Raw genomic sequence first — 25,297 nt, forward strand, 5'->3', positions numbered from 1 at the left:
AGACATCCTTACAAATAAAAAGGAGATCGCAGCTTATGTTCAACTTTTTTCAAGCAGCACAGCAATTGAAAAAGAAAGCTGAGCCTTAGTCTTTCAAGCACAGTACTTGTATTAACAAGATTTTGCATCCTGTCTTCAATAAATTTGAAAAGATGAAAAGTCACACTTCATTAAAACACACATTGAAGATACAACAATTGCCCCAGTTTTCCCCTTGTCAAAACTTGGAAACACCCCCTATACCAGATATTGTTAGTTAGGAAATGGTTTTGTTAATATGGATTAATGTACATTTATTGATCAACTCACTATTTCCCCAAATTCAGTGCACATTTTGATGTCCATCTATGAACTTGGAAGATTGAAAAAAAATTTTGTTTACCTGTAATGAGTAAATGGTAAAGGCGTGACAAGCCATTAACTGTGTTTTTATGTTTTGTACCCTAGTAACACAAACTTGATACATAAAATGAACTGAGGACACAATTCCAAATTCAGATTTTTAGATTTGGGATGCATATATGGGATAACAATGTAAAAATTTTACAAAATGCCTACTTTTCTTTTTTTTTTCTTTTTTTTCCTTTTTTTTTCCTTTTTTTTCTTTTATTTTTTAAATTTTTTTTAATTAGAATGAATAAGCAAGAACCACATTGAAATAGATGGGTGCTAACATTTTTTGTGACCAAGGAGAAGTAGCCCCAATTTACAAAACTCTTCTTTGAAGTGATACTATCAATTAAGTGTGTGAAAACCTGATTTAAATGGGATATATTTAGGGGTGAGAAATGACAAAGTATTGCACTAATCCTTCATTTTAGATGCAGTCCGAGCAAATATCAATTTTTACGAAGCACCAAAAGAAATTTTCTCTTGCAGATACAATACTCAGCATTTCAAGTTAGGCAGACACTTCAGCTCTCTCTTCTTGTGGCAAGTGAATCTGCAGGTGCTGTGGTTGCCTGTTAAGTTTGCCAGGCCTGCAGGTGCAGTGCAGGCAATCTGACCATGTGTAATAGGGTCAGCGATCCTCAGAATGGCCTGTAGAGCACAGCAGCTGCTCTGGAAGCATGCCATATATTGTGACTGCAGGAAACAGGCATGTAGGCACACTTGGTGGGTTGTATGTCTGCAGTTATTAACCCTGGAAAAGAGGGCAGCAAAGGAAGTTTCTACTACCTGGAATATTCCTGCAACTTGCTTCCCACTTGCCTCTTTTCATGAGCACTTCTGATCTGGGTAGAATGAAGATGTCTGGTAGAGGCAGTCTGGTCCTGACCTCTGTATTTTCTGGAGATGTCTTGAACTCCTAATTACACACTTGGGCTTGTGAGTGTGACTGCGAGGAAGTAAGTCCCTGGGAGAAATGGTAGCTGGATAATAGGAGAGTGCATCCTGTTGTCTGTTTGCAGGTTCCTCAAGGGAAAGCTGGCTGGCTGATGAACTGTTGTGACTGATGAACTGATTAGGACAGTCTGATACCTTTGATGAAAAGCTCTTGCTATCCCAGGTTTAGCCATTTTAGACAACTAGAACATGTGAGGTGTCTGCTCTTTAACAATATACATACTCTCCATCATCCATGAGTAGTGAAATCCTTCAGATGTATGGAGACCTGTTTCCTACTGGAATTAATCTTTTTCAGTAATCCTGCATATCCAAGGTTTGCTGTTTACAATCTTCTTTTATGAACACATTAGTAAAATGCAGCACAGGTTATCTAGAAAGTAACTGAATAGAATTCCTTTCAGGCTAAGGAGCAAGATAAAGAGGTGATAAAGGTTTACTTGTTGGTTTTTTTTAAATAAAAGATTAATGAAGTGCATCAATAACCAATCCTTGATTTCAGTTTACTTAATATTTTCATTAGTGATCTTGGTACAAAAAATACATTTATGCTGATAAAAATTACTGAGGTAGCAAAAGTAAAAAGTATTGCCAATACAAAGAAGGATGAGCATATCATGGAGGAAGAATTATATGACTGTGATGACAGAATAGTCTAAATGGAAGGAATGTAATGGTACTGAATGGGAGGTCATTCATTTAAATACTAATAACAGGAATGTCTGCAGTAAGCTGAGAGCTCATTAACTGGAGATGACAGAAAAAAATCTGGTTACATTAGTTGCTCAGAGGATAACTATAAGCCATCAAAATGATGGGACTGCAAAAACGAGATAAATATGATCTTAGTATCCATCATGAGACTGATTTCCAAGAGACGTTAAGGAAATATCCATTGTGGGATTCACTGGGAACAAAACTTTTTGAATGCTGTAGGCAAGAAAAGGTTTCCACCCTTCAGAAAAACGAATTGAAAGCAGGAATGTACAAAGATGTTTGCTAGAACATACCGTAGCATGGGAAGTCTCTCCAAAGAATCATGGCCTGTTTAATTTAGCAAAGCAAAGTCTTAAGGGAGCTCTGTCCACTCTCAGTAGTCACCTGGGAATGTTAAACAATGAACTATCTGTGTTAAAGGAGCACAAAACTAAGTAAAATTTGCCTACAATTGGAAGTAAAAGATAAGCTTTTTGACAATAATTTGCAATCAGTCAACTTTTTTAACATACTCCAAATAAAAATATTGGAGTTGCAAAACTGGATTGACTTTAGACAGAGCACTACTGGTTTATAAACTAGATTATGTAATGATATGTTAAATTAACTCGATATCCAGGAAATACTTTCTAGTCCAGACTGGGCATAATCATGTTCAGCAGAATTCTTAAATTAAGAAAATCCTAGCTGACTTTGGAAAGGGCTGGGCTGTTATTTTCTAGCTGTGCAACACTGATTGTGATACAACCATGATCCTTAAAGACTTAAATGTTACTGTAAGGCAAAAACATAATGGAAAGATTAGCCAAAATGGAAAAATACTTGAATCATATGTGATCATGCAAATAAACTCTGTTATGACATAGAACTGTCTAGGGACTGTGGCTAGCACAGACCTTTTCCCTGAGAATTCTTTCTCTCTTCTTCCTGTGTTTTATAAACAAAGATAAAGTCCGGATGTTTGTTGAAACAGTTTCTCAAAATATGGACAGTTCAGGCCTGGCCAATCAGACCTAGGGGGAGGCTTCGAACTGACCAATCTGGGTGACCTTTGAAAAGTCTATATAAGTTGGAATTAAATAATAAAAGCTTCTTCTTGATGCCACACTTTGAACCTGGACCTTCTTTCTCTGCTAGCAGCTCAACAGCAACAAGGGACTACAAGTGAACAGGAACAGACAACATGTATTCATATATTTTATTACTGCATGCAGAATCCTTCTCTTGGAAGATATGGAAATGCTATTGGTTTAAGTCTTCCTTAAAATTGCATGGTATTACCAACAGCTATCGTGCTGTAGGATTTGGAATATCACATTATTTCTTTTAATAAGGCAGTGTGTTTCATGTAACATTTTCCTTTTAAAAAACACCCAATCTTGATATTAAAGACTGCAAATTGTGATCACAGCTGTCCATTGCATGTCATCCACGCTGTTGACAAACCTTTAGTATTTGCTACACAATCCTGCCTGCAGAGCAGTTCAGACCCAAGTATTGAACATAACAAGCTTCTCTCGATGAGACCTTCATAGTGCTTCCCCTGGACACTGCCAGCAAGCACAAGGTCACAGGCTCTTGTGAGGTGTATTCACTCAGGTAGTCGAGCTGAAGTTTGCTTTTATAATTGGGCTAAGCTTCAAAGTTGAGCATCTTTCAGGACTGAGCCCCATGAATGGAAATTCTCATGTTCCAGTCTTTGCACACAGGCATTGAAGATCCCATGACACTTTATACAAAAGGAAGAATGTTAACCCCAGTGTCCTTGCCAAATGCTAACTTTGTTAATTACAGTCTGCTTTCTTTAATTCTCCTTGCAGTTTTAATTAGATATGGTATTATTCTCTTCCTCCACCGCATTGTCACTGGTTATTCCCACTTAACCATTTGCTGTGCTAAAGGTTGTTGGTCTTTTGTCCTAAGCTGGCTCTATTTCAGAAGCTGGAAAGATGATGCATTTCATTCTGCTGTTTTTAATGTTTGTGTTCTCATTGCTTATGAGCTGTTTGCATCCGAATTCTCAGATACATATTAATAAATATAAGTATCATGAATGCAAGGTTTGGAAGTTATGTGACTTACCAGGACTTCTCAGAGCAACACACTTGTGAACCAATATAGCTCAGGACACCTGCAGGATAAATGATTTCCTGGCACCTGGAAATTTCCATACTCAAATGTCTGTGTTTCCACATCTCCAAACTGAAAACAAGAACATTCTTTTGACACAGTGGAATCAGCTGGAATTTTAAAGTGCTTTGGGATCCATCAGGTTTCACAGTGCTATAGAATTGTAATATCATTATTGTACACATATTGTATAATTGTGCCATTTGAAATGATTCGTAATTTTAGTCACATTGTGTTGAATTTTTGTGAAATTTTTTATATATATATATATATATATATTTGTCTATTAATGTAAGACTGGCAGCTATTTGAAGCCTCAGTACTGCAAAAACTTCCCCTGCTTAAATGACACTGTAAGCAATAAATTGCATTATGGTGTATGGAATTTTGGAGCACATCCAAACAGCTAGATGTATTTTGACTCACAATTTCTGTAATATATTGTGCTATATATTTTGATTTTATAATTTGAAAATTAGTTACTTACGGATGTCTACATTTCTAAAAGGACTTCCTGCTTTGTCAGATAAAAATATTATGCTTCCTCATGTTGTATCAAAACTGGTTAGTTTCTACTAAAAGTTTGCTGTCAGTGTTCAGTAACATTGCCAAGGAAATTCCTTGGGATTTTCTATGCTTGATATCAATGCAGAGCAAATTCAGGTAGAATTGACTCTTTTGAACCCTCACACAATTTTTAACTTTTAGGTGTGTTGTTATGATTTTTTCATTACCAGCTTAACTGACCATTCCTGAACTTTTCTCTTGGATTTGTACCTTGTCATTAAAGTTCACACCTTTGTGAATAGACTATAAAAATTTAACTATCTTTCAAGGATAAATTTGAATTATTGTTTGAAAATTAGAAATAATCAATTAAGTATCTCACGTTTGTATCAATCTGTGGTTTACAAGCCTTTTTTTTTCATTAATGGAATTGATAATCTAATAAACTGAAGATTGCCAACAGTTTCATGCAAATTATTGAACTTATGTACACAGCTGTGTGAAATATGTAAAGTATGACAGATAGGTATTTCTCATTTGTTATTTTTTTATAAGATTATATAATTTTCAGTGGTTTATATTTCCTAGTATTTCACAAAAACAGTAGCCTAAATCATTTAACCAAAGTCCACTGGAATGAGTGTAGGGGTCACATTGACTCTCAATTTTTTATGTCATTCTGTTTTCATATTGTTTCAATGAGCCAAATTAATTTGCATGAATGTAGGAAGTAATTAAATAGGTGTAGAGCTAGTATGAGTTCACTCTTGTAATGTAGCTATCCTATCACTGGAACAAGGAAAATGCAAAGGTAAAACTGCAGTGAATTCTGTAATACTTGTCAGTTTACCCCTCGAATGAAACAAAGGTACTTAATGTGTGAATGCTCTTAGTGTTCAAATCCTGCATATTAAACATAGCTTGCTCTGAGCAATACTCATCTGAATTCCAAACATTCTTCTAAAAAGTATTTTCATTGAGAGATCAAATATGTAAGCAGATTTTCAAAACTGACTTGGTGTTGTGATTTCTAATGTTATTCAAGAATTGTCAGTTTTCCTAAGTAATAAAAGCTCTACTTTAAAAATGAACATCTTATTTATGTGCATTCAAAAAGAATTCTGATTGCTTCATTTCATTGTATGTAATAGAAGTGTGAGAATTTAGCTCAAACTAGGTTCTCAGATGATCTAGTAAAGTTATTAGCTAACTTAAAAAAATTATTATTTAAACATAAAACTAATTCAAAATTTCAGATTTAACATAAAATATAGGAAGCACTGCCATGAAACAATGTCACAACTGAGCAAGTAATTGGTAAATTGTCTCCATTCAAAGTAAGTTGTGGTGAAGGTCACAATATCTATAAAAAGAGAAATTTATATAAGAGTCTGAAAAGCAGCTGGTTGCCAGCAGACCTATGGTTGATGTCTGGGTGACCTGCCTGGAAAAGTCCAGGTTGTTTCAGGATCCATAGATGCAGGGCAAATCTGTAAAAACACATTTTCTTGTCTATGAAAAACAATTTTTTAAAATAACAACTCCTAATTTCCGTTTATGCTTTTCTGTCTCAAGTCAGTGGTTGTAACCACATTTTTTCACTGATTTTTTAAATCTTTTTTTTTTTTTTTTTTTTTTGGTGGTTTTTTTTTTGTGTTTTCCTTTAGTTTTCCTTTGGTTTTTTTTCTGTTAACTTGGCCATGTGAACCCAAACTCAGTTTCTGAGTCCTAGTGTGTTGGTCACCAAAAAACTCCCAAAGATGTCAGCACAAATTTTATATGCATGATAAAGTGTATAAAGTTTTGCTCTTAATGCAAAGGATCAATGCTGAAAGGTTGATCATGGGGTCATAAAAACTGAGCAAAGCCTGAAGTGTTCTTTAGTAAAGTTTTACATATTTTACTGTTATTTCATATAGGTAAAGTCATTCCAGTAAATGTAATATTTGTGCAATTGCCCGAAATCCACATATTTTAACCTTACTTTTCTTTGAGTGCATTCTATGGGTGTATTTAAATAACATATTCTATTTTTTCAGATGATAAGGGTATTGGTATACATGGTTATATAAGTTAAAACCATTAGGTTATCTGGTCTATCCTGACAACAGTACCGTTCCTTTCCCTCAAGCATATTCTCTGATGTTCTGTCCACTCTAATTTTAACTATTACATATAACTAGGTCCCTGAATATTTACACTTCTGAACCAGGCCCCATGTGAAGTACCAATTCAGAGTTTAGACCTGTGGTTAAAAAAATCATACTGGGGAGTATGGTCAAAATCAGCAAGGTTATTTTGATGTTAAACCTAATGCATATTTGAAGTGCATTCATGGCAACCCTGGTTTTAGAAAATAAGCTGTAGAAGCAGTTGAACACCAGACCCTGGGGCCCATATCTTGCCATCATTGTGCATCTGAAACCCAAACAAATGGCACCTGTGAAAAAATGGCCGACAGTGACTCTGCTTTTAATTTTACTTAATGTTGTGTAACAGTAAACTTTCCTGTTCAACATATGTACATATATTCCTTCTAAAGTGCACCAGACTCATATCCAAAGATGTCTGCTCCTTGCATGCATGTTGGGTTTTTTAAATCTTTTAAGTCTTTAACTTATTTTAATTTTTTTTTCTTATTCTTCTCTCTTTCTTTACCCCTCAAGCTATCTAGCAGCATTTTGGATATATATAACAGTGACCAGGGAATGGCACCAGCTAATATGACTCTCACAAATGCTTCTTGCCCAGCTAATCTACCAGTAAAAAGGGAGCTCACAGGTAAAAGAACTCTGAGATTTTAGTATAGAACTGCATAAGTGTGTCTCTTATGGTGTGTCTCTTAGAAGTTGAATAAATCTTATCTATTAAAAAGATATCCATAACTAAATTCCTGAGAATTTTGCATTTTGTACTTTCATTTAAGGAAAATAGCAAAGATCAAGGAGTAATGTTTTCTTTCTGTTCTCCTCTTTAGCAATTCAGAAACCATGTTTGCCCTCTGCTTTTTATGATCATGCTTCTAAAAACCTTATTATTTTAGAAAACATAGTATATTTGTCCACAGATTGGCTCCTGACCAACAATATAAATAAATCATCATCCATTAGATTTGTTAGAGGGTAGAACAAATAGTTCTTTTAAAACTTTACAATAAGGCTATTCAAGGTAAAGCTATATTAGTGGATTAAATACTTTATAAGTTACATTCAATTAATCCAAAGAATGCTAAAAATCATGTACAGTTTATTAGTGTCACTCAGAGGAAACAGTGAGTTTATTCAATATCTTACAAATCTGATTAACTCTTGCATTATGGGATATAAAAAATCCATATTCACCGTAGCGTATTGTAAGTTTTATCCTGATGTGAAACACAGGAAATTGGAGAAAAATACCCCTCCACAGCATTTCTACATTCTTAAATAAAAAATGTACAATGAAAATATCTTAAGCAACCTGCCAGACTTGAGCAAAATTTAGTACTGGTAGAATATAAATTTTCCTATAATCTGCTTTAATAATAAAATATAGTAATGTAGTAAAAGGACTGGAAGCCTGGTCTTTGTGACAAGAGGCCATTTTCAAAAGATGAAAGAAGTACTGGAATTGCATCTTAAGGACTATTTTAATAAATGTTATTTTCTGTCAGAAGCAGATACAAGAGCAATGGCAAAGGAGAGACAAAAAAAGGATAACCACAATCTCAGTAAGTATATGTTCATCTTCCATCTCATTAAATGGAATGTATGGAGAATGCAGAAAAATTATATATTAGCTACCACATCTCTGCTCTTCTAGATCAGCATCTTACCAGTCTAATCAAATTGAACTCAGACTTTTAAACACAGCCAACCACAAAGCTTTCTTTCTTGAAATTAATTTCTGTGTCTGACCTTTGCCTTTCAAAATATTTTACATATTGCAATTAATTTATTTCCATATTATCTCCTGCTATTTTCTTTTTACAGTAGCACACTTTACTTGATGTTGTCACTAAGAATTACAGTGCAAAGCAGACAAGAAAGGAGGCAGATGATGAGAAAAACAACAGTGAAAATCCAGTCTTCACACTTTATTCACTGAAGCAGTCAAGCAAGAGGCTGTATCTCTCTATGGGTGATGGGGAGGGAAAAAATTTGCATAGAATGTCAGACAACTTCCAAATGGTTGCTAAGCTTTAAAAGTTATGGAAATTGGATGTCACCAAAGGAGATCAGTGCAGGACTGGGTGAGACTCACAAGTGTTCTGAGTCTGCTACACAAGCCCTGTAACCTCTGTCATCTGGGATGCACTTCTGTTTCCTTTATGGAGAGCACTGCAGCTACATACAGATGTTAGGCATGTTGGTTCTAGAGGAATAGGCTTAGAACATAGTGAAATTCATAGTTCAGTGTCTAAATATTAGAATTATAAGAATAAAATACATTTTTGTTTATATGCATAGAAAAAAATCAGTTTCATTACTGGGAGTATAAAATTACACATTTTTCCCCTCTAAAGCATAATTTGAAACAAAAAGCCTGAAGGATTCTTCTTGGAAAGTGTTGAATAAAGCAGTTACATTTCCAAGTTCTCCTTTCCAGTTCTTCCAAGAGAAATAGTATGGGAATTGTATTTAATGATCCTTATGAATCCCTTCCAATTTGAGATATTCCGTGAATCTATGAAATTAAACCGAAATTGGTAATTATTTAAGAGCCATTATTTATATTTTTCTCTTATTTATATCTAGTTTCTCTGGATATCCCAGTAATCTCAGAGGGATTTATGGCTTTACTTGCACGAAATTACATACCTGAAAGTATGCATCCACTGGCACAATGTGCTAGCAATCACTGTGGACAATCTTCTGCTACTTAGAATTTCCAGAAGGCATCTTTATGTCTGTCTGTAATTTTTTCTGTGGGTTACAGACAGACCATGAAGATTTTTAGACATGTTGCTAGCACATAACCTCTGAAATGCCAATGCAGCTTCTGTCTGTCTTTTTAGGGCAGGAATGGGGAGTTTTGATGGACTAGGAAAGGGGGTGGCTAGGAGTTATCTGGAACTACAAGGGGAAAGAGAGGCTTGTACATACCTTAGGGATGTAGTATGTACCTTTGCCTCCATTGTTTGCTTTGGCTTATCCTGATCCCAGCAGAAACATCTGAGAACTTTCCCTCACCACTGACAACTAAACTGGAGGCTCTATGCCATGAAGATTTTACAGCAGACAGGCACCATCTCTTTTGGCTTGGCTCCAGCTGTACATTGCGGAGCTCAAAGTCTCTCTGGAGATAGCTCTACTATCCAGTGGCTTGGGCATAATAATGTATTGCACAAAAAGGCCTTATTAGTGTGATTTACACCTTTATGAGGACCTGGTTTCTTAGTGGTGGCCTGAAAAATCAGTTTTTGGAACTTGATTGGAATTATACAAACATTCAATTTTCAGGTCAAATCAAAGTCACATTTTACAGAAATGTTCTTGTATATTCATATAATAAGGAGGAAGGAAGACACTGGAAAAGTTCCCATTGAATGCTTATATATTGAATGAGACCATGAAAACAGATTTAGATTTAAGAAATGGAACCCCTTCATGTAACAGAAGAATTTAAAATATTACTTAATGTTTTTTGACCTTGTTTTTTTTTGTTTTTTTTTTCCTTCCAAATAAAGAATCCTCATCCTGGCCATGTAGTTTGAAAAATCATTTTCTGATTTGGCTTTGTATAGTATGATGCTTGAAATATTACTGATAACTCAGGATATCACTGCAACTGTTACAGACATCCATCAGGAAAGTTCTATTGAGACATATTTCCAAGCTTAAAATTTCCCCCCTAGCTCATTAACGTAACTATTGGAAGTTTCTTTTCAGAAAAAAATGTAAAAATATAAAGAAAAAAGAATTCTGTGAGTGTCCACTTGTAAAGATTTTTTTTTGCCTTGTTTTATAGCTAATGTTTAGTTGACTACTTTTTGATGAATATCTTGCAGAATTTTCCACAATGTAAATATTAACTAAACAACAGCTATTATGCCATAGGACAGCATAGTTAAAGAACATTCTTTAATTTTGTTTACCATGCCATTATTTTGCCAATGCAACTGAAATGCATATTTTAAACTTTTCAGTTACTCTGTGCTTTTGTACACTGTGCTCTCCTACAAGATCCAGCACATTCATTTCAATGGGATGCAGGTGTTCACTAAGCAGTACACTCAGGAGGATTATAACCCTGTCTTCTGAATATGTGAATCATGACCAAAAAATCTGAGACACTTTAATTAGTTGAGTGAAATTCCTGTTTCTAGAGAAAGCAAGACAATACATCCCATGAAGGCAGAGTACTTCATCAGAATAAATAACACTCAGGTTGTTTCTGGAGCTTGAATCTGCTAGGGAGGAAATAACTGACAACTGCACAAACCGAGGAGCCTCACACAAACAGGAAGAAAACACTTTTATATGCAGGAAGCAGAGGACTAAAAGTGATCCAGGTGGTGAGGATGAGACTTAAAGTGACATCCCCATATGAGTATGAGAAGATTGAAGTCAGCCTTGGAAGATCCACCAGGATGCCCTTGGCTGAACGCTTATAATTTAGCACTACCAGGCTTTTTGTATTTATATTCAAAATTAGGACATTAGATTTTAAATGAGCATCTCCAAAATGGAGCATGTATCCATTCTGGCCATGTTCTAGGGCTGTCCAGGGCTGGTCTGACAGAGTACAGTGCCATTAGCGTATTGAACCCAAGGTAAAATCTTCCAAGATGCAAAGGATAAGAGAAAGAGCTCAGTGTGATGTCAATGATGGACCAAAGCTGAATCCTGATTATTCAGTGAGATTTGGACTGAGTTAAACTGGAGGGAGTGGACAAAAGCTTGAGTTCACACCAGCAGAACACCAGTAGAGACTGCTGGTCTCTGACAGACAGCAGAATGGGACTACATTCTCACTGAATACACTTACTGTGTAAAATTGTACACAAGTAATTCCCCAAAGCAATGACATGTCCTCTGGACCTATCCACTAGAAAAATGTGAAGCTTCTGAAGGATCACATACACCAGCCTGGATACCAGTATGATGCTGTTAAAGTGAACTGAGAGCACAGAGAGAGGGTACTAATTTTAGAAGATTTATTTTCTCTTTTTTCCTTTCTAAGTAAATGACAAAGTAAATAAAGATATCCTGCATATCTTGTCTTAGGAGAAGCATAAATTTAAGTCCAGAAAATATATTTATAAGTTTAAACCATGTTGGTTTTGTTTTGTTATTTTTTAAATTTTCTATGTGTTTTAAAAGTTATTGTAAACATGTTTGAGCTGTCTATCACCAAAGGAAACAGATGTACTAGGGATGAAGTGTTTCTGGGAAATAATCTTGCTCTGTTTCAGTGAGGGGATAAGGTTGTGGTTACATACTCTTTGTGGTTTTAAATGGCTGGTAATTTCAAATAAGGGACAGTGATGCTGTTACCTGTGACCTGTAACAGGAGTTCTGCCAAAATATCAATTGCTGGGTGAGTTGTCTTGTATCCCTCTTGAAATCACCAGCAAAACTCCATTAACCTGAAAGCTCTGTTTTGTGGGAGCGTAGTGGAGAAAGAGTACATAAACAACAGGAAAAAAGAAGCATTAGCTCACACTTATACAATATGTGACTATTTAATTCTCTAGAAATCTAATTGTAAATGGGGGAAAACCCTATAGTTAAGGTAAGATACAGATTGTACTAATCATAGAGTTTGTCCTGAGACTAAGTCAGAGATAGTCAGAGCTCATGTTGGAACTGCTATCTGAGGAAGACATTTTCTGCATATTGACTAACTTGTTTTTAACTAATTAAAATGCTTTATGTTGAATTTCTCCAAGAATATTTCACCATAAAAATAGTAACCGTTTCTTTTTGACAGTTGAGAGAAGAAGAAGGTATAATATTAATTACCGAATCAAGGAGCTTGGCACACTCATCCCCAAGTCTAATGATCCGTGAGTTCAACTGTCTTTCTTATAATAATGTTTATAGTATAAATACAGGAAAAAAGAGACAGTTGCATATACTGGCTATAGGATTGAGTAATGGGATAAAAAATATTCCATGCCAGGTCACTGGCTTAGATCTTTAGGCTGTTAAAGTAACAAACCTTTGACACATTTTTCATGCTTGTTGGAAAAACTCGTGTGAAAGCATAATAATATGAAAACAATTTTAGTGTGTTTAGGAGTAACCACCACTTCAAGGGAAAACAAACAAACTAAACCCAAACAAAATTAAAAAGAAGAAAAAAAAGAAAAGATAAGCCAAACAACAGAAAGTCCATCTGTCTGTCCCTGAGCATAATAGTGTGGTGTCTCTGGAGAAGGAAGGAGTAATGCTTTCAGCTCTTGACATGGCCCTCTAGTGGGATAACAAAAAATTTACGTTGTCACTGTCTGCCCTTTGACTATGGGGAAAAAAATCAATTTAAGAGTCTGTAGACAGAACATTTTTCAAAAATCCTCAACTCAGTGCAGGGAAAGCACCAGTCTTAAAATGCAAGGATAAAAGTAATTGCTATAATTGCTATAATAATATCATTTTATACTAATGCATATACTTACAGAAACACAAAATGCATATTGCTTGAACTACATGTGCATTCCCTTTAAGCTTATATTTGTCATCAACAGGAAAAACGCTGCCTCGTAGAAAAGCCCAATGCAGGATTAGCAATAACAATTCAGAGAGATTTTTAATGCTGAACTTTAGCCTTAGGTTTCTCTTGTCACTCAGGGAAGACATAAGACAATGTGCCAGCAGGATTGTGACTTGCATAAAACTGATTATACAATTTTTTCTTTATCATTTGCATGTCAGTAAAGACTTGCATGATAATTCGAATGAAAACATCTATTGATATTTCTGCTTTTTTTACCTAATGATTATGAATCTTTTGATTACATTAAGGATTTCTACAACAATATAAAGCTGTGTGAGTACAAGGTAGGCTTTACTTGGAGTGAAATTTCCAGAGAGAAAGGTAACATACTGCATCCATTTTAGAGAATTCACAAACTCAGCTCCTTCTAATAGCATCCACCCAACACTGGATAAATGGGCATGTTTTTATTATTAATATGGAATTAGGAGTTACAACTGAGTTAAAACAAAAAGTGCTTTAAGCACCTAAATATAGTTTTGGCCGTGTGATTTGTTTCAAGATGAGATGATAGAAGTGTTTTAATTTTGCTCATGCATCCTTCAGTATTCAGTACCATTTGGGCAAGTAATTGAAAGATTTCTCAGAAAAACAGTGGATGGCACTGTTGGTTTGCAGCTATAAAGCAAAAATAGAAGCTGGTTACACTGCAATTAGAAACAGGCATGGGGTACAAATTCCAGTTGAAATTTTTGATTGCCTATAGAGGTGTTTCACTTACATGTTTTGGTCTGGATTCAGGTTTACTTTGTGAACTTAGTCAAAACATTAATTCCTAGAGTAATCATTTCAGCTGTTCTTAAAATGATTTATCTGGACCTGCAGTTTTGCTCCAGTAAGTGGATGGTGGACTTTACCCTCAGATTTTGGTGTTGTTGCCTGATGAAAAAGTTTCAGGTATAGATTCTGAAGTCATTGCCTTATCTTGTTTTAGTTTGCAAACCCATGACTGAGTTCAACAGTGTGACTAGATCCAGAGTGGTTTATGTTTACAAAAACACAAGGTGAACTTAAAGTATCTCACATTCTGAAGACTGCTGTATTCAAAAGGCTGATAATCAGTACTCCTTTGGAAAGCAGGTCTACTCAAAAGCCTTTAAGTTGGTGCAAAGAAAAAAAAGGCATCCAAACGTGCAGGGCTTTTGAAAACCAGGTTGAAACATAACTTTGCTATAGCTTAGTGCAAGGATAAATTAATTCAAAGTGTAAGCACTTTTTTTTGTATTTGGAATTTTGGGTGGAAATATATTAATTTGAACGTGCTGTTTTGTTGGCTGAGCAGATGAAAATTTTTCTTACCTTTTGGTATAGTCTTGTGTTGCCAAATCATAACTCAGGGTCATTATTCTCTCTTTCAGTTCCTGCGTTTTACTTCATAACACCTTACTGTGTCCCCAATCTGCCCCCTCTTCTTTGAAAGAAAGAGATTTATCATGGCTTACAATACTTTATCTGCAACATTTTATCACACATAGCATTTTTGCCTCATATTGATTTTAGCAGATTCTTCTTCTAGTGGAAACTTAGCTGTAACAGGAGAAAGCTCACTGATGCTTAGACTAATGACAGTGAAGAAAATCAGCCTTTGCACCGAAAAGCAAATACTACTCTAACTAAGCCATTGTGGTTAGCATGCCTGTCCCAGATGGCTTGCTTCAAGAAGATTACATTCAGAATCAGGAACAGAAAAGGACATTTTTATGCCATTTGGAAACCTTTTGTGATTTCTATTTCTTAGAAGTGCTGTGTGGGGTTTTTATTTCACTTTTGTTTTGTTAGTTAAGTAGTGAACTTGTTTGGCTCCTGCAGAGCTTCTGCAGGGACTTTCTTTTGATTGGATTAAAACCCTATTCTCTTCACTTTTTTTTTCTAATTTAATGATGAAAAGTGTGGATTACATTGCATAGATGAATGGGTGTTTTAAGTTCACTTCATCAGCATTAGAAAATGAAGATAAGTTACAAAGAACTATGACTCTTTTGTTTAATCTCCAGTGCTTAGATATCCAAGTGCTAGATGATTCAGAAATGCAAATCAGTTTTACAGAATAATTCAAAAATTGAATTTTAAAAATGCCGGAAATAGTCATATTTTGCTGAAAAACTCATAACCTGCTCCTTTAATTATACCCACCTTTCCTTCGTATTCACCCTTTCAGAATCCAACTTTTAGGTGGTTAACAGGACTTATTGTGATGGAGCCTGGGAATGCCTACACAAGAACAATTTAATGGTAGCCAGACTTGAATTGCCAGAAAGCTAAACAAGAAAAAGCTCCCTTCCTTCAAGAATTCTTGTCATTTTGCAGAGCTGGGATGTTAAGAGAACTGCTGAGGGTTTGGGCAGAAGCAGCGGGTTGCTCTCACTCTCTCCCCCTCTGCTCTCTGCATCTACCTGTGCCTGACCTCTGTGATGTCTGAGGACAGACCCTCTAGCAGCCAGCACAGACACATTTCTTGTTAAGGAAAAGCTTGTGTACTCTCATGCTATTATAAAGTGGAAAACTGCTGCCTCTTTCAGAATAATTCACTTTGCAATTGTGCAAGTCCTCAAAACAAGTGCAAAGTCCTTCCAACTGTTTCTTTGTGTAAATTTCATTAGTTTACAGCTAGTTTCTCAGAAACAGGGAAAGAAATGGTCTGCAAACATAGTTTCAACTTCTCAAATGTATTTGTTATTAATAACTGGCCTATGTCTGGCAAACTGTAACTATCACACTCTCTCAAACACTGCTTTTGTTAATAAGTTCTAATCTTAGATGACCAGATACTCCCATCCTTCCTACAGGAGTTCTACTTCTCTTAACTAGTGAAGCTCCTTTGACTTCAACAAAGGAAAATTAATGGAAATAAGCTGAAGATCAGTCTCTTTTCTATGTTTCATTTCTTCACAATGGAAAACTCTGCTTGGTGAGAGTTACATGTTTTGTTCTGGGCATTTGAGTTTTCTAGAGAGATTCAGATGTTAAAGGTAGGAGAAGGGATTCAGAGACTAATAAAACATAATGTGTTTTTTACTTATTTTTTTCCAATTTTCCATGCAAATTTTGTTATTTTTGTTAGATTTCTGTTAACTAAACTAACACATCTGTAGCTTGCTACAAACTTCAAATTACTGTACCACATGGACACAGAATAAAAAAGAAGCAATCCTCCTTTGCAGAGGCCATTGCTGATGACCAGACATGCAAAACATCTTACTGCTCTCAAATGACTTGGTTTGGATGTAGAATTTCCCATGTATTTCAGTATTTACAGGATGGTGCCATACATACATTTAATAAAAATCAAGATTAAGAAAAACAAAACCAAACAAAACAAAACAAAGCAACACAAAACATAACAAAAAAAAAAAAAAAGCCAAACAAAGAAACAAATTAATGGAACTGAGAACTGAAAGGTCAAAATGAGAAAGAGAATTCCTGCCATATCTGAAGATCTATAGTAGATGTTATAATAGATGTATAGTAGATCTATATCTAAGTTTTCAGCATCAAAACAGTTAAGAACACAAGTATTTTGTCTGTTTTTATAAAGTAGTTTCCAATTAAATGAGTAACAACTGCCAGTGATTCTTCAGTTTTTAAAGATTCTCAAGTGGGTTTGTAGGCCTTTTCATTTCAATTTTTATCTCTATTATATATATAAGCACAATCGATAAATCTCTAAGAAACAAGACCTACAATTTCCTAGTGACATTTTTATAACTTTTTGGGTAGGTTTATTTATACCCAATTTAGAATTCATTGTTTTCAGAGAAATAACAAAACCCCAACAGCTGATCAGAGAATTTCTGAATTCTTCTTATGCACTTCTTGTGCTTTGAATTAACCCATTTTCAAATGCTGAGTTGGTTTTTCTTCCCATCATAGCCGAATCTGCTTGCCTGCCTGCTAAGCAGAGCTCGATGCACTGCAGAGTATTGGCAAGCAGGAGCCTCACCTGCACTAGCCCCAGTTTGCCTTTTTCCTCACCAGTGTCACTGTTACTCTTCCAGCCCTGCACATCTGCAGAGAGCCTCTGTTGTCCCATAGCACTGTCCTGGGACTGCTGTGTGGTGCTCTGGGCTAGAAGGAATCAAGGATGCCTGTGATGCAGAATCTGCACAGACACCTTCAGTATTTTCTTTAAATCCTGGTAAAGAGAGACACGAAGTTAGATACACGTTGACTTCTAAGATCACCAGCTGTTCCTTTGCTGTGTTGCCTTCAGACACTGGGAGGTTTAACTTCAATATTCCTCATTTAATAAGACACCAACCAGTATATGTACATATGAGAAGAGATGTAGGAGAGATATGTGGGATACACAGATATGCACAGACACACAAACACAAACAGGTGCACAAGTTAAAGAACAGTCTCTCAAATAATAACATCACTGCATTTTTATCCTAGCTCTCCATTACAGTTTTTCCTCTCAGATCTGTAAAAATTACCACAAGAGATATCTATCCATATATATCTCATACAGAAGCTGACCAGATCCATCTCTCTGGCAGTTTGAATCCAGGAATTAGTCTTCCAGTGAAGATTTATTTAAAACTATATATAAAAAAAATCATTACCATAGAAATTAAAACTAAAACTATCAAGGAAACATGAACTAAAAAGAAGCAATATCACAAAGTGATATTAAGTGTAACAATTAAGGGTAACATGAATTTCATTAAAAATATTCCAAATGCAGTCATGAATATTTGACTTATTCATATGTCAGTCAGAAAAATCAACTCAAAAAAATTTTGTGTGATTTTGAATTAATAAACTTTTATAAGTGAGAGGAAATTATTTGAGAAAACACTATGAAATATTTTCCAAAAATGTGATGTATTCAAATTTTTCTGCCACTGTAACATTTCTTTCATTATTTCCATTTTTTCCAGCTATATATTTATTTCTAATTTCATAGTGCTATATTTTTGGGTTCGGACCATCAATCCAAAACTGTCTTAGTTTTGTTTTTAGTACTTATTAAAGGCCAACCTCCTTGTTGAGGCAGACTGTGTTTCTCCATATAGCATATATAGCTCACGTCTGCAGTGGGAGTGGAGATTCCCCGTTTGAAAAGTTCTTGTCCTGCTAACTTTATTTATTTTAATTAGCTTCTTTATTCATGAGTGCTCTGGCATAGACAGACAGACACTTTACTGCCTTTCAAACTCCACTGCAATTCAGTCATTAACAGGGACCTCTCAGTATTTTACCTAACTTTTCACAGAGGTCTGAAGAAAATGAAATTGTAACATGGTGATGGCAGTCAAAAATTTGTCCAGAAAATATCCATTACTCATGCTAAAAGCTTCCTTAACTTTTACAGTTTGAACATAAGTAAACCATTTGAGAGGAGAAAGTCCTGTCCTAGGAGGGAGCCCATGGGATGCTGGCAGGAAAATGTTCTGTCCTCCCCCGTGGGCAAGATGTACAGGGAGAGGGAGGGGAAGGCAGAGGAACTGCCAAGAGATGATTCAGATATCATGAGGGAAATGTATTCTGCTCTTGTCTCTCAGCCCCACTTCTGCTCTACCTGTACGACCAGGCAATGCCTACATCAGAATACACACCCACTTATGTTTTGCCTTGGTGGACAGTAGGGTCATAAACAACAATTATTTTCTCCCTGACCTCCTCACATTCTAATCCCAAAAGCTGTGCATTTCTGGCCCACAGCACTGAGATGAGGGGAGGTCCCAGTACGCTGGAGCTCCACAGTTTGTGTGCTGCCCAGAGAGAACAGACATTTGAATTTGAGCACTTGGATCAAAAAACTGTTACTCCCAAATCTCTAGCAAATTATCTGAATTCTACGGTATGGTTAAACACTGTGATGTATTGTCACAAATAATTTTGTGTGTTCTCCTTAGGGTCTTAAAGTTAGCAGTTCCATAAGGTTTTATCCCTAGGAAAGCATCAGGAAAAGCTGGGTGGTCTGGGTCCATAAATCCTGTACCTGCTTGGCTTTTGCAATATCCATTTAGAAGAAAAATAACTGCAGAAATCTCTAAGGATGCTTAGCCTCATGGGGGGAAGTGGAGGGGCAGGTACTAATCTCTTCACTCTTGTGACCAGTGACAGGACTCAAGGAAATGACATGAAACTTATTCAGGGGAGGTTTAGGTTGGACATCAGGAAAAGGTTTTCACCCAGCAGGTAGCTGAGCACTGGAACAGGCTACCCAGGGGAGTGATCACAGCACCAAGCCTTGCAGAGTTGGGAAGTATTTGGGCAATGCTCTCAAGCACATGGTTTGATTCTTGAGGTGTCCTGTGCAGGGTCAGGAGTTGGACTCACTAATCCTGATTGGTGCCCTCCACCTCAGCATATTCTATGAGTCTATGAATAAGGGAAAGAGATAATAGCCTGGAGTACAATTTATATTTCTTTTGGCTCCATAAATGACAGTGTGTAAATACATGTCTTTGGAATAGATATTTTAAAAAAATGCTTGTCCCTCCCAGCATCAGATCCTTACTTGTTTAAATAGCTTTTCCTTCTCAGGGTTGTGTTATGGGACCCGAAGCTTGGCCAGCCTTCTGCTCAGCCTAAGCAATCTTGCAGTGAAGTGGATAGTTCGGATCAAACCATATATCTGTATATTTAGTGCAGTGAACCCGCCCTGTATTATAAAACACTGAAATTTATTGCAAATCAAACATTTTCAACAAAATTCATTCTTGTTCCAAGACCTTACTTATAGGAATACATGAAAAGTTGATAAATGGGTACATGAAAGTCTACAGCTGCATTTGAACAAGTGTTTTGTTTCGAATAAGGCTGCTTGTAAGGTGGAAGTCAAACCATGATTTCCTGAATGATGGGAAGGTTTAATAAAATTTTTTTGCAAAGCTTTTATTTTGAGTTGGGGTCTGCACGTAGCTGTAGATTTTAACTTGGATTTTATATTGTTTCAAGATTTTTGAACATGATTTTTGTTATTCTCTAGTCATTATGGTTATGAAAGTGTGATTTTTCTGGTCTGTCATCAATGAGGAGTGGCGTTCAGCACAGATCATTTTTTTCTCTGCAAGCATAAAAGCAACCTCATTAGTAAGTCAGGTAAAAGGAGTAGTATATTCAAAATGATCTTTAAAAATTTAGGCTTAAGTCCTCAGTAATGTATATTTCCTAGTTCATTAATGCAGAAATACTGCACATAGATTTTAATCTTAGAGTTAATAATAAAAGCAATTTTCACTAAAAATATAAAAACTGTAATGGTAGAATCATGATATTGCATTTAGCTCTCCCACAAAAAGTCACTTTATTACTTTCTTTTGACACTTATTTTCATTCTGGGATTAATTTTACTATATAAGGGCTTCTTAACTATTCTATTAAAATTTCCATTCAGAAGCAATAATATCTAAGAGTGAATAATAGTCATGTAAATCATTATTTCATATTAATGTAAAAGATTTTGTAAGTTCTTATGAATTCTGCTGACATGCACAATTGTGAAAAGGTTATCTCTACATTCTGCAGTGATATGCGCTGGAACAAAGGAACTATTTTAAAAGCATCGGTGGAGTACATCAAGTGGCTACAAAAAGAACAACAGAGAGCCAGAGAATTAGAACACAGGCAGAAGAAATTAGAGCACTCTAACAGAAGACTTCTACTCCGAATTCAGGTTTGTATAAGTGTTGCTATGAACTACAAAGCTTTCTCAGTACTTATCCCTCATAAAATTTTATTAATCTATATATTTTTTCCTCAAATGACATTTAATAAAAATAGATTGGCTTTCCCTATTTATTTCTGTTTATATAGGGGAGAGGATATTTTTAAGATTTCTAGAAAATGTCTTTGATAATTATACCTTACATATGGTAATTAATGGAAAATTAATAAAGTATTTGTATGAGCAGTTTCATCATGTATGTGTTAGAAACAAAGGAAAACAAAAAAATAAGGAAGCAAGTATATTCCTGCAGCCAAAAATCAATACTGGACACAAAATTCAGTTCAGTATTTTAATTTTCCCTTTCTAACTGTTTCATGCATTACACTCCCCTGGTTAGAGTGAATTATGTTATATCTGCTTTTGACATGAAGAGGCAGAATATGGCCCTTCATGGCTTGAAAAGCAAGATTCTTATACAGACACACACCTACAGAAATGAGGCAGATAGATAGGTGGATAGACATAAAATCGACCACCTGACATAAGCTGATTTACTCGTATATCTGCATAATATAAGCATTATTAATGTTTCTCTGGATAACGGTTTTATAATGAACTATCAAGCTGCAGCATTTTTCTGCTGGATTTTCATTGGATTCAGTATGTAATGATTTTAGAGAGGCTGTCCTTCCTCTTCTGTTCCTGTAGAATAGCTCCTTAATGACAGAAGGGGATATAAAAACACTTTGAGTGGCAAATTTTCTTAGATTAAAAATTTAATATTTTAAAATTTAATCTCACAACTGGGCAAAAGGTATAATAATTTTGCATGCATGATTTGTATACTTTCTGCAATTGTTCTGAAGACACCGTTAAATCTTTTAAAATTGTTATTGAATTGTTTTTGTTTGAAATGTAAGGAACTGGAGATCCAGGCACGTGCACATGGCCTTCCAGTCATGTCTTCACTCAGTGCTGTCGATTTAGCTGCACAGGTCATCAAGCAACAGTCTTATCCAGAGGACAACTCGTTAGACTACTCTCAACAAATGCCTCTGGTACATGGACAAAATTCTGATGTCTGCGATGGATCTACAGCCTTTTCTGATCCACTTTCACACTTCACGGATTTGTCCTTCAGCGCAGCTTTAAAAGAAGAACAACGACTAGAGGAAATCTTATTGGATGACACAGTGTCACCATTTGGAACAGACCCACTCTTGTCCTCCACATCCCCAGCTGCATCAAAAGAGAGCAGCAGGAGAAGCAGCTTTAGCACAGATGATGGAGATGATTTATAAAAGTAGAAAGGGTCTCATGCTTCTCAAAACCACTTGATAAAAGACAGAGTTGAACGTAAGCATGGTGTTTGTTCTTATTTTAAATACTTATAAGGAGAGACACTGTGAAAATCAATTACTACGTGATAAGGGTTTAAATCAGCCCTTACTTCAGAGGAAAATAAGATGGACATGGACTCATACCACTTTGCCCCAAATTTACCTGTTCATAGCTGACATTTGCACAAATCTCTCTTCACTGGGAATATTTTTACTACCATTCCGTGAATTTTTATAGTAATATGAAAATGTTTACCACAAAAGGAATACCCATTTAAAAAACTGTGTTCAAACTCTTTTCAATCTGCTTACACTTTTCTCTGCTACAAATATGAGTTTTAATAATTTGCTAATTTCTTTATTTTTTTATAACTAAAAATTCTACAAAATGTGAAGCAACAGAGAACTTCTTAAGCTGGGAACTGTAGAGGTGTTACAGATTTTAAAACCTAAAAAAAACAGATGGTAATGCTTTCACACAAGTAAGCATGACGTTTAAACTGCGTGGGCTTCTCTTTAAAAGCGGAAAATCCATTAAAATTTCCATGTAATGTTATTAGTTTTTTAAATTTCATTTGTAGAAAAAGAATACTCTTTTTAATATATGTTTTAATGACACAGAAGAAAAATGGAAACTAACATAATGACAGTGACTCAAATTAATTCAGACAGAAAAAAATACAGCATTGCAGTGAAAAGTCTGCATGGATATACAAGACAGCACAGACACTCCATGTTACAGTCAGCACAATTTAAAACAAGCACTACTTTTAACAGTGCTACGTCAGCTGCTAATTCCAAGAATATTCAGTGTGTCCTTTTTTATGTGAAAGAGATTGGAATTCAGAGATACAACTCTCTTCTGTTGGATGACACTTTCAGTGTCCTTTGACAGCACAGTGAGGTTTTCCAAAGGGACATGTATATGTGCTTTTGATCCATTTGGAAGCAGAGGGAAATGACAATATTCCCATTAAACACACTATAAACAACAAAAATTAAATTTCAAATTTGTCTTTGGATTCAGTACAGAATAGCTGGAAAGGAAGACTTGTTAAATCAAAGGAGATATTTGGAAACATTGATGTGATGCACTACATCTCATAACTAGCTTGCTAGGAGGGGGCATTCAGAAAACTCTCTTCTATACATAGTGAAATTTTGGAGAGTGGTGCATGTTCCTGAAGAACATTAAGTGCAATCATTCCAGTTGTAATATTAAAACATGGGAAAATAAACTGGAACAGCTCTTCATAGCTCTTCCTCAATCAAAGCCAAAAGATCACATTCTGGAATTGTCATGGTTTAACTCCAGGCAGCAACCAAGCCTCATGTAGCCACTTGGTCACAGCCCTGCCAGAGAGATTGGGGAGAGAATTGGAAGGATAAAATCTGGAAAACTTGTGGGTTTAGATAAAGACAGTTTAATAAGGAAAGCAAAAGCTGGGCACACAAGCGAAACAAAACAAGGAATTAATTCCCTGCTTCCCATGGGCAGGCAGGTGTTCAAGCATCTCCAGGAGAGCAGAGCCCCATCACATGTAATGGTGACTTGGGAAGTCAAACGCCATCACTCCAAATGTCGCCCTTTCCTCCTTCTCCCCACTTCAGATACTGAGCATGACGTCATATGGCCTGGAATGTCCCCTTGGTCAGTTTGGGTCACTTGTCCTGGCTGCATCTCCTGCCAACCTGCCATGCACCCCCAACTTCCTTGCCAGTGTGTCAGTATTAAAAGCAGAAAAGGCCTTGGCTCTGTGCAAGCCCTGCTCAGCAACAACAAAAACATCTCTGTTACCATCACTGTGTTCAGCACAAATCCAAAACACAGACCCATACTAACCACTGTGAAGAAAATTAACTCTACCCCATCTGAAACCACCACAGGAATTCTGAAATTATTCAAAATGTGTTTCAAAAGTGTGTATTAATTTTGTTGTCACTGAGCCTGCCTCACACTCCAGAATTGTCACAGGTTTGGAAATAGTAAGATGAGATTAAAGTAGATTGCTGTTTGCATGAACATTTTAATATTTTTTTAAACATAATATCCAAAACCATAGCAATTTTTTCTTACTATTGCCTCTTCTATTATAGGCATCTAGGCTCTTCTAACAGTCATGGTGAGGTTTGTGTTCCTCCTAGGCCATAGCACATGCCTGACCAACCCCGACAGCGTCACAATAGTTTCATAATTGGAAAATTAGCAGCAGGATAATAAATCATATTTAGATGGCAATGAAAGATGATGGTGTGTCCTATTTCACAAGAATATTTATGCTTTTAGGAATCTCAAGGTTTTCTATCAGTCTGTGCAAACTACTTGGATGGAAGAGGATCTGTAAGCACAGACCTGACCATTTGAAGAGGCTTTGATTCTCTCCTTCTTCATGGATAAAGATAACGATAACAAACAGGGTTCCAATAATTTTCTTTTGCTTTGGTTTGGTTTTTTTTCTCTCATTGTATTTTTTGGTTTGGTTTGGTTTTGTTTTTTGTAGCATGTTTGGTTTTTTGTCAAAAAGAAAAACAAGTATTGACCAAAGATAACTGGATAAAGGACTGACTGCCATTTAAACTGGATTAATTAAAAGAGGAACCACTTTTTCATAGTTTTGCCAAAGACAATTGCTAATATTGACATCTGAATACAAAACATAATGAATTAAAAGTAACATTTATGCCCATACTATGTCTAGTGTACTATGAGTATTGTCCATTTGATGAAAGGAAGGGTTATTTGGTTGATATCAAATGCCATTTGTCCTTGTACTGCAGTTTCTACTACATTAGTTTTAAATACACCAGTGTGGATTGCTCATAATGGAGAAAAAGAAATTAAATATGAATGTATTACACGATTTTCCCATTGAAATTTTACATGTGAGTTAGACCATACTTCTGAACTATATTGACTTTAAATAACATCCTGAAT

The 25,297-nt window shown here is 35.7% G+C and overlaps 1 protein-coding gene across 4 annotated transcripts in view; it reads left to right on the forward strand.

The window, feature by feature from the left end:
- TFEC (transcription factor EC) overlaps positions 1-25,049 on the forward strand; it is a 151,007-nt gene extending 125,958 nt beyond the window's left edge. For 3 of the 4 annotated variants that reach the window (XM_085042780.1, XM_085042788.1, XM_085042797.1), the window contains 5 exons: positions 7,368-7,482; positions 8,354-8,410; positions 12,616-12,691; positions 20,881-21,028; positions 21,943-25,049. In XM_085042780.1, the coding sequence (XP_084898906.1) occupies positions 7,368-7,482; positions 8,354-8,410; positions 12,616-12,691; positions 20,881-21,028; positions 21,943-22,323 (777 nt within the window). In that variant the 3' untranslated portion in view covers positions 22,324-25,049. The remainder of the gene's footprint in view (positions 1-7,367; positions 7,483-8,353; positions 8,411-12,615; positions 12,692-20,880; positions 21,029-21,942) is intronic. The other variant, XM_085042793.1, reaches the window with a different exon arrangement.
- The last annotated feature ends 248 nt before the right edge of the window (positions 25,050-25,297 follow it).

The sequence above is a fragment of the Lichenostomus cassidix genome, chromosome 1Aa (genome assembly GCF_008360975.1).
Source record: "Lichenostomus cassidix isolate B80296 chromosome 1Aa, HeHo_3.0, whole genome shotgun sequence".
Lineage (NCBI taxonomy): Eukaryota > Metazoa > Chordata > Aves > Passeriformes > Meliphagidae > Lichenostomus > Lichenostomus cassidix.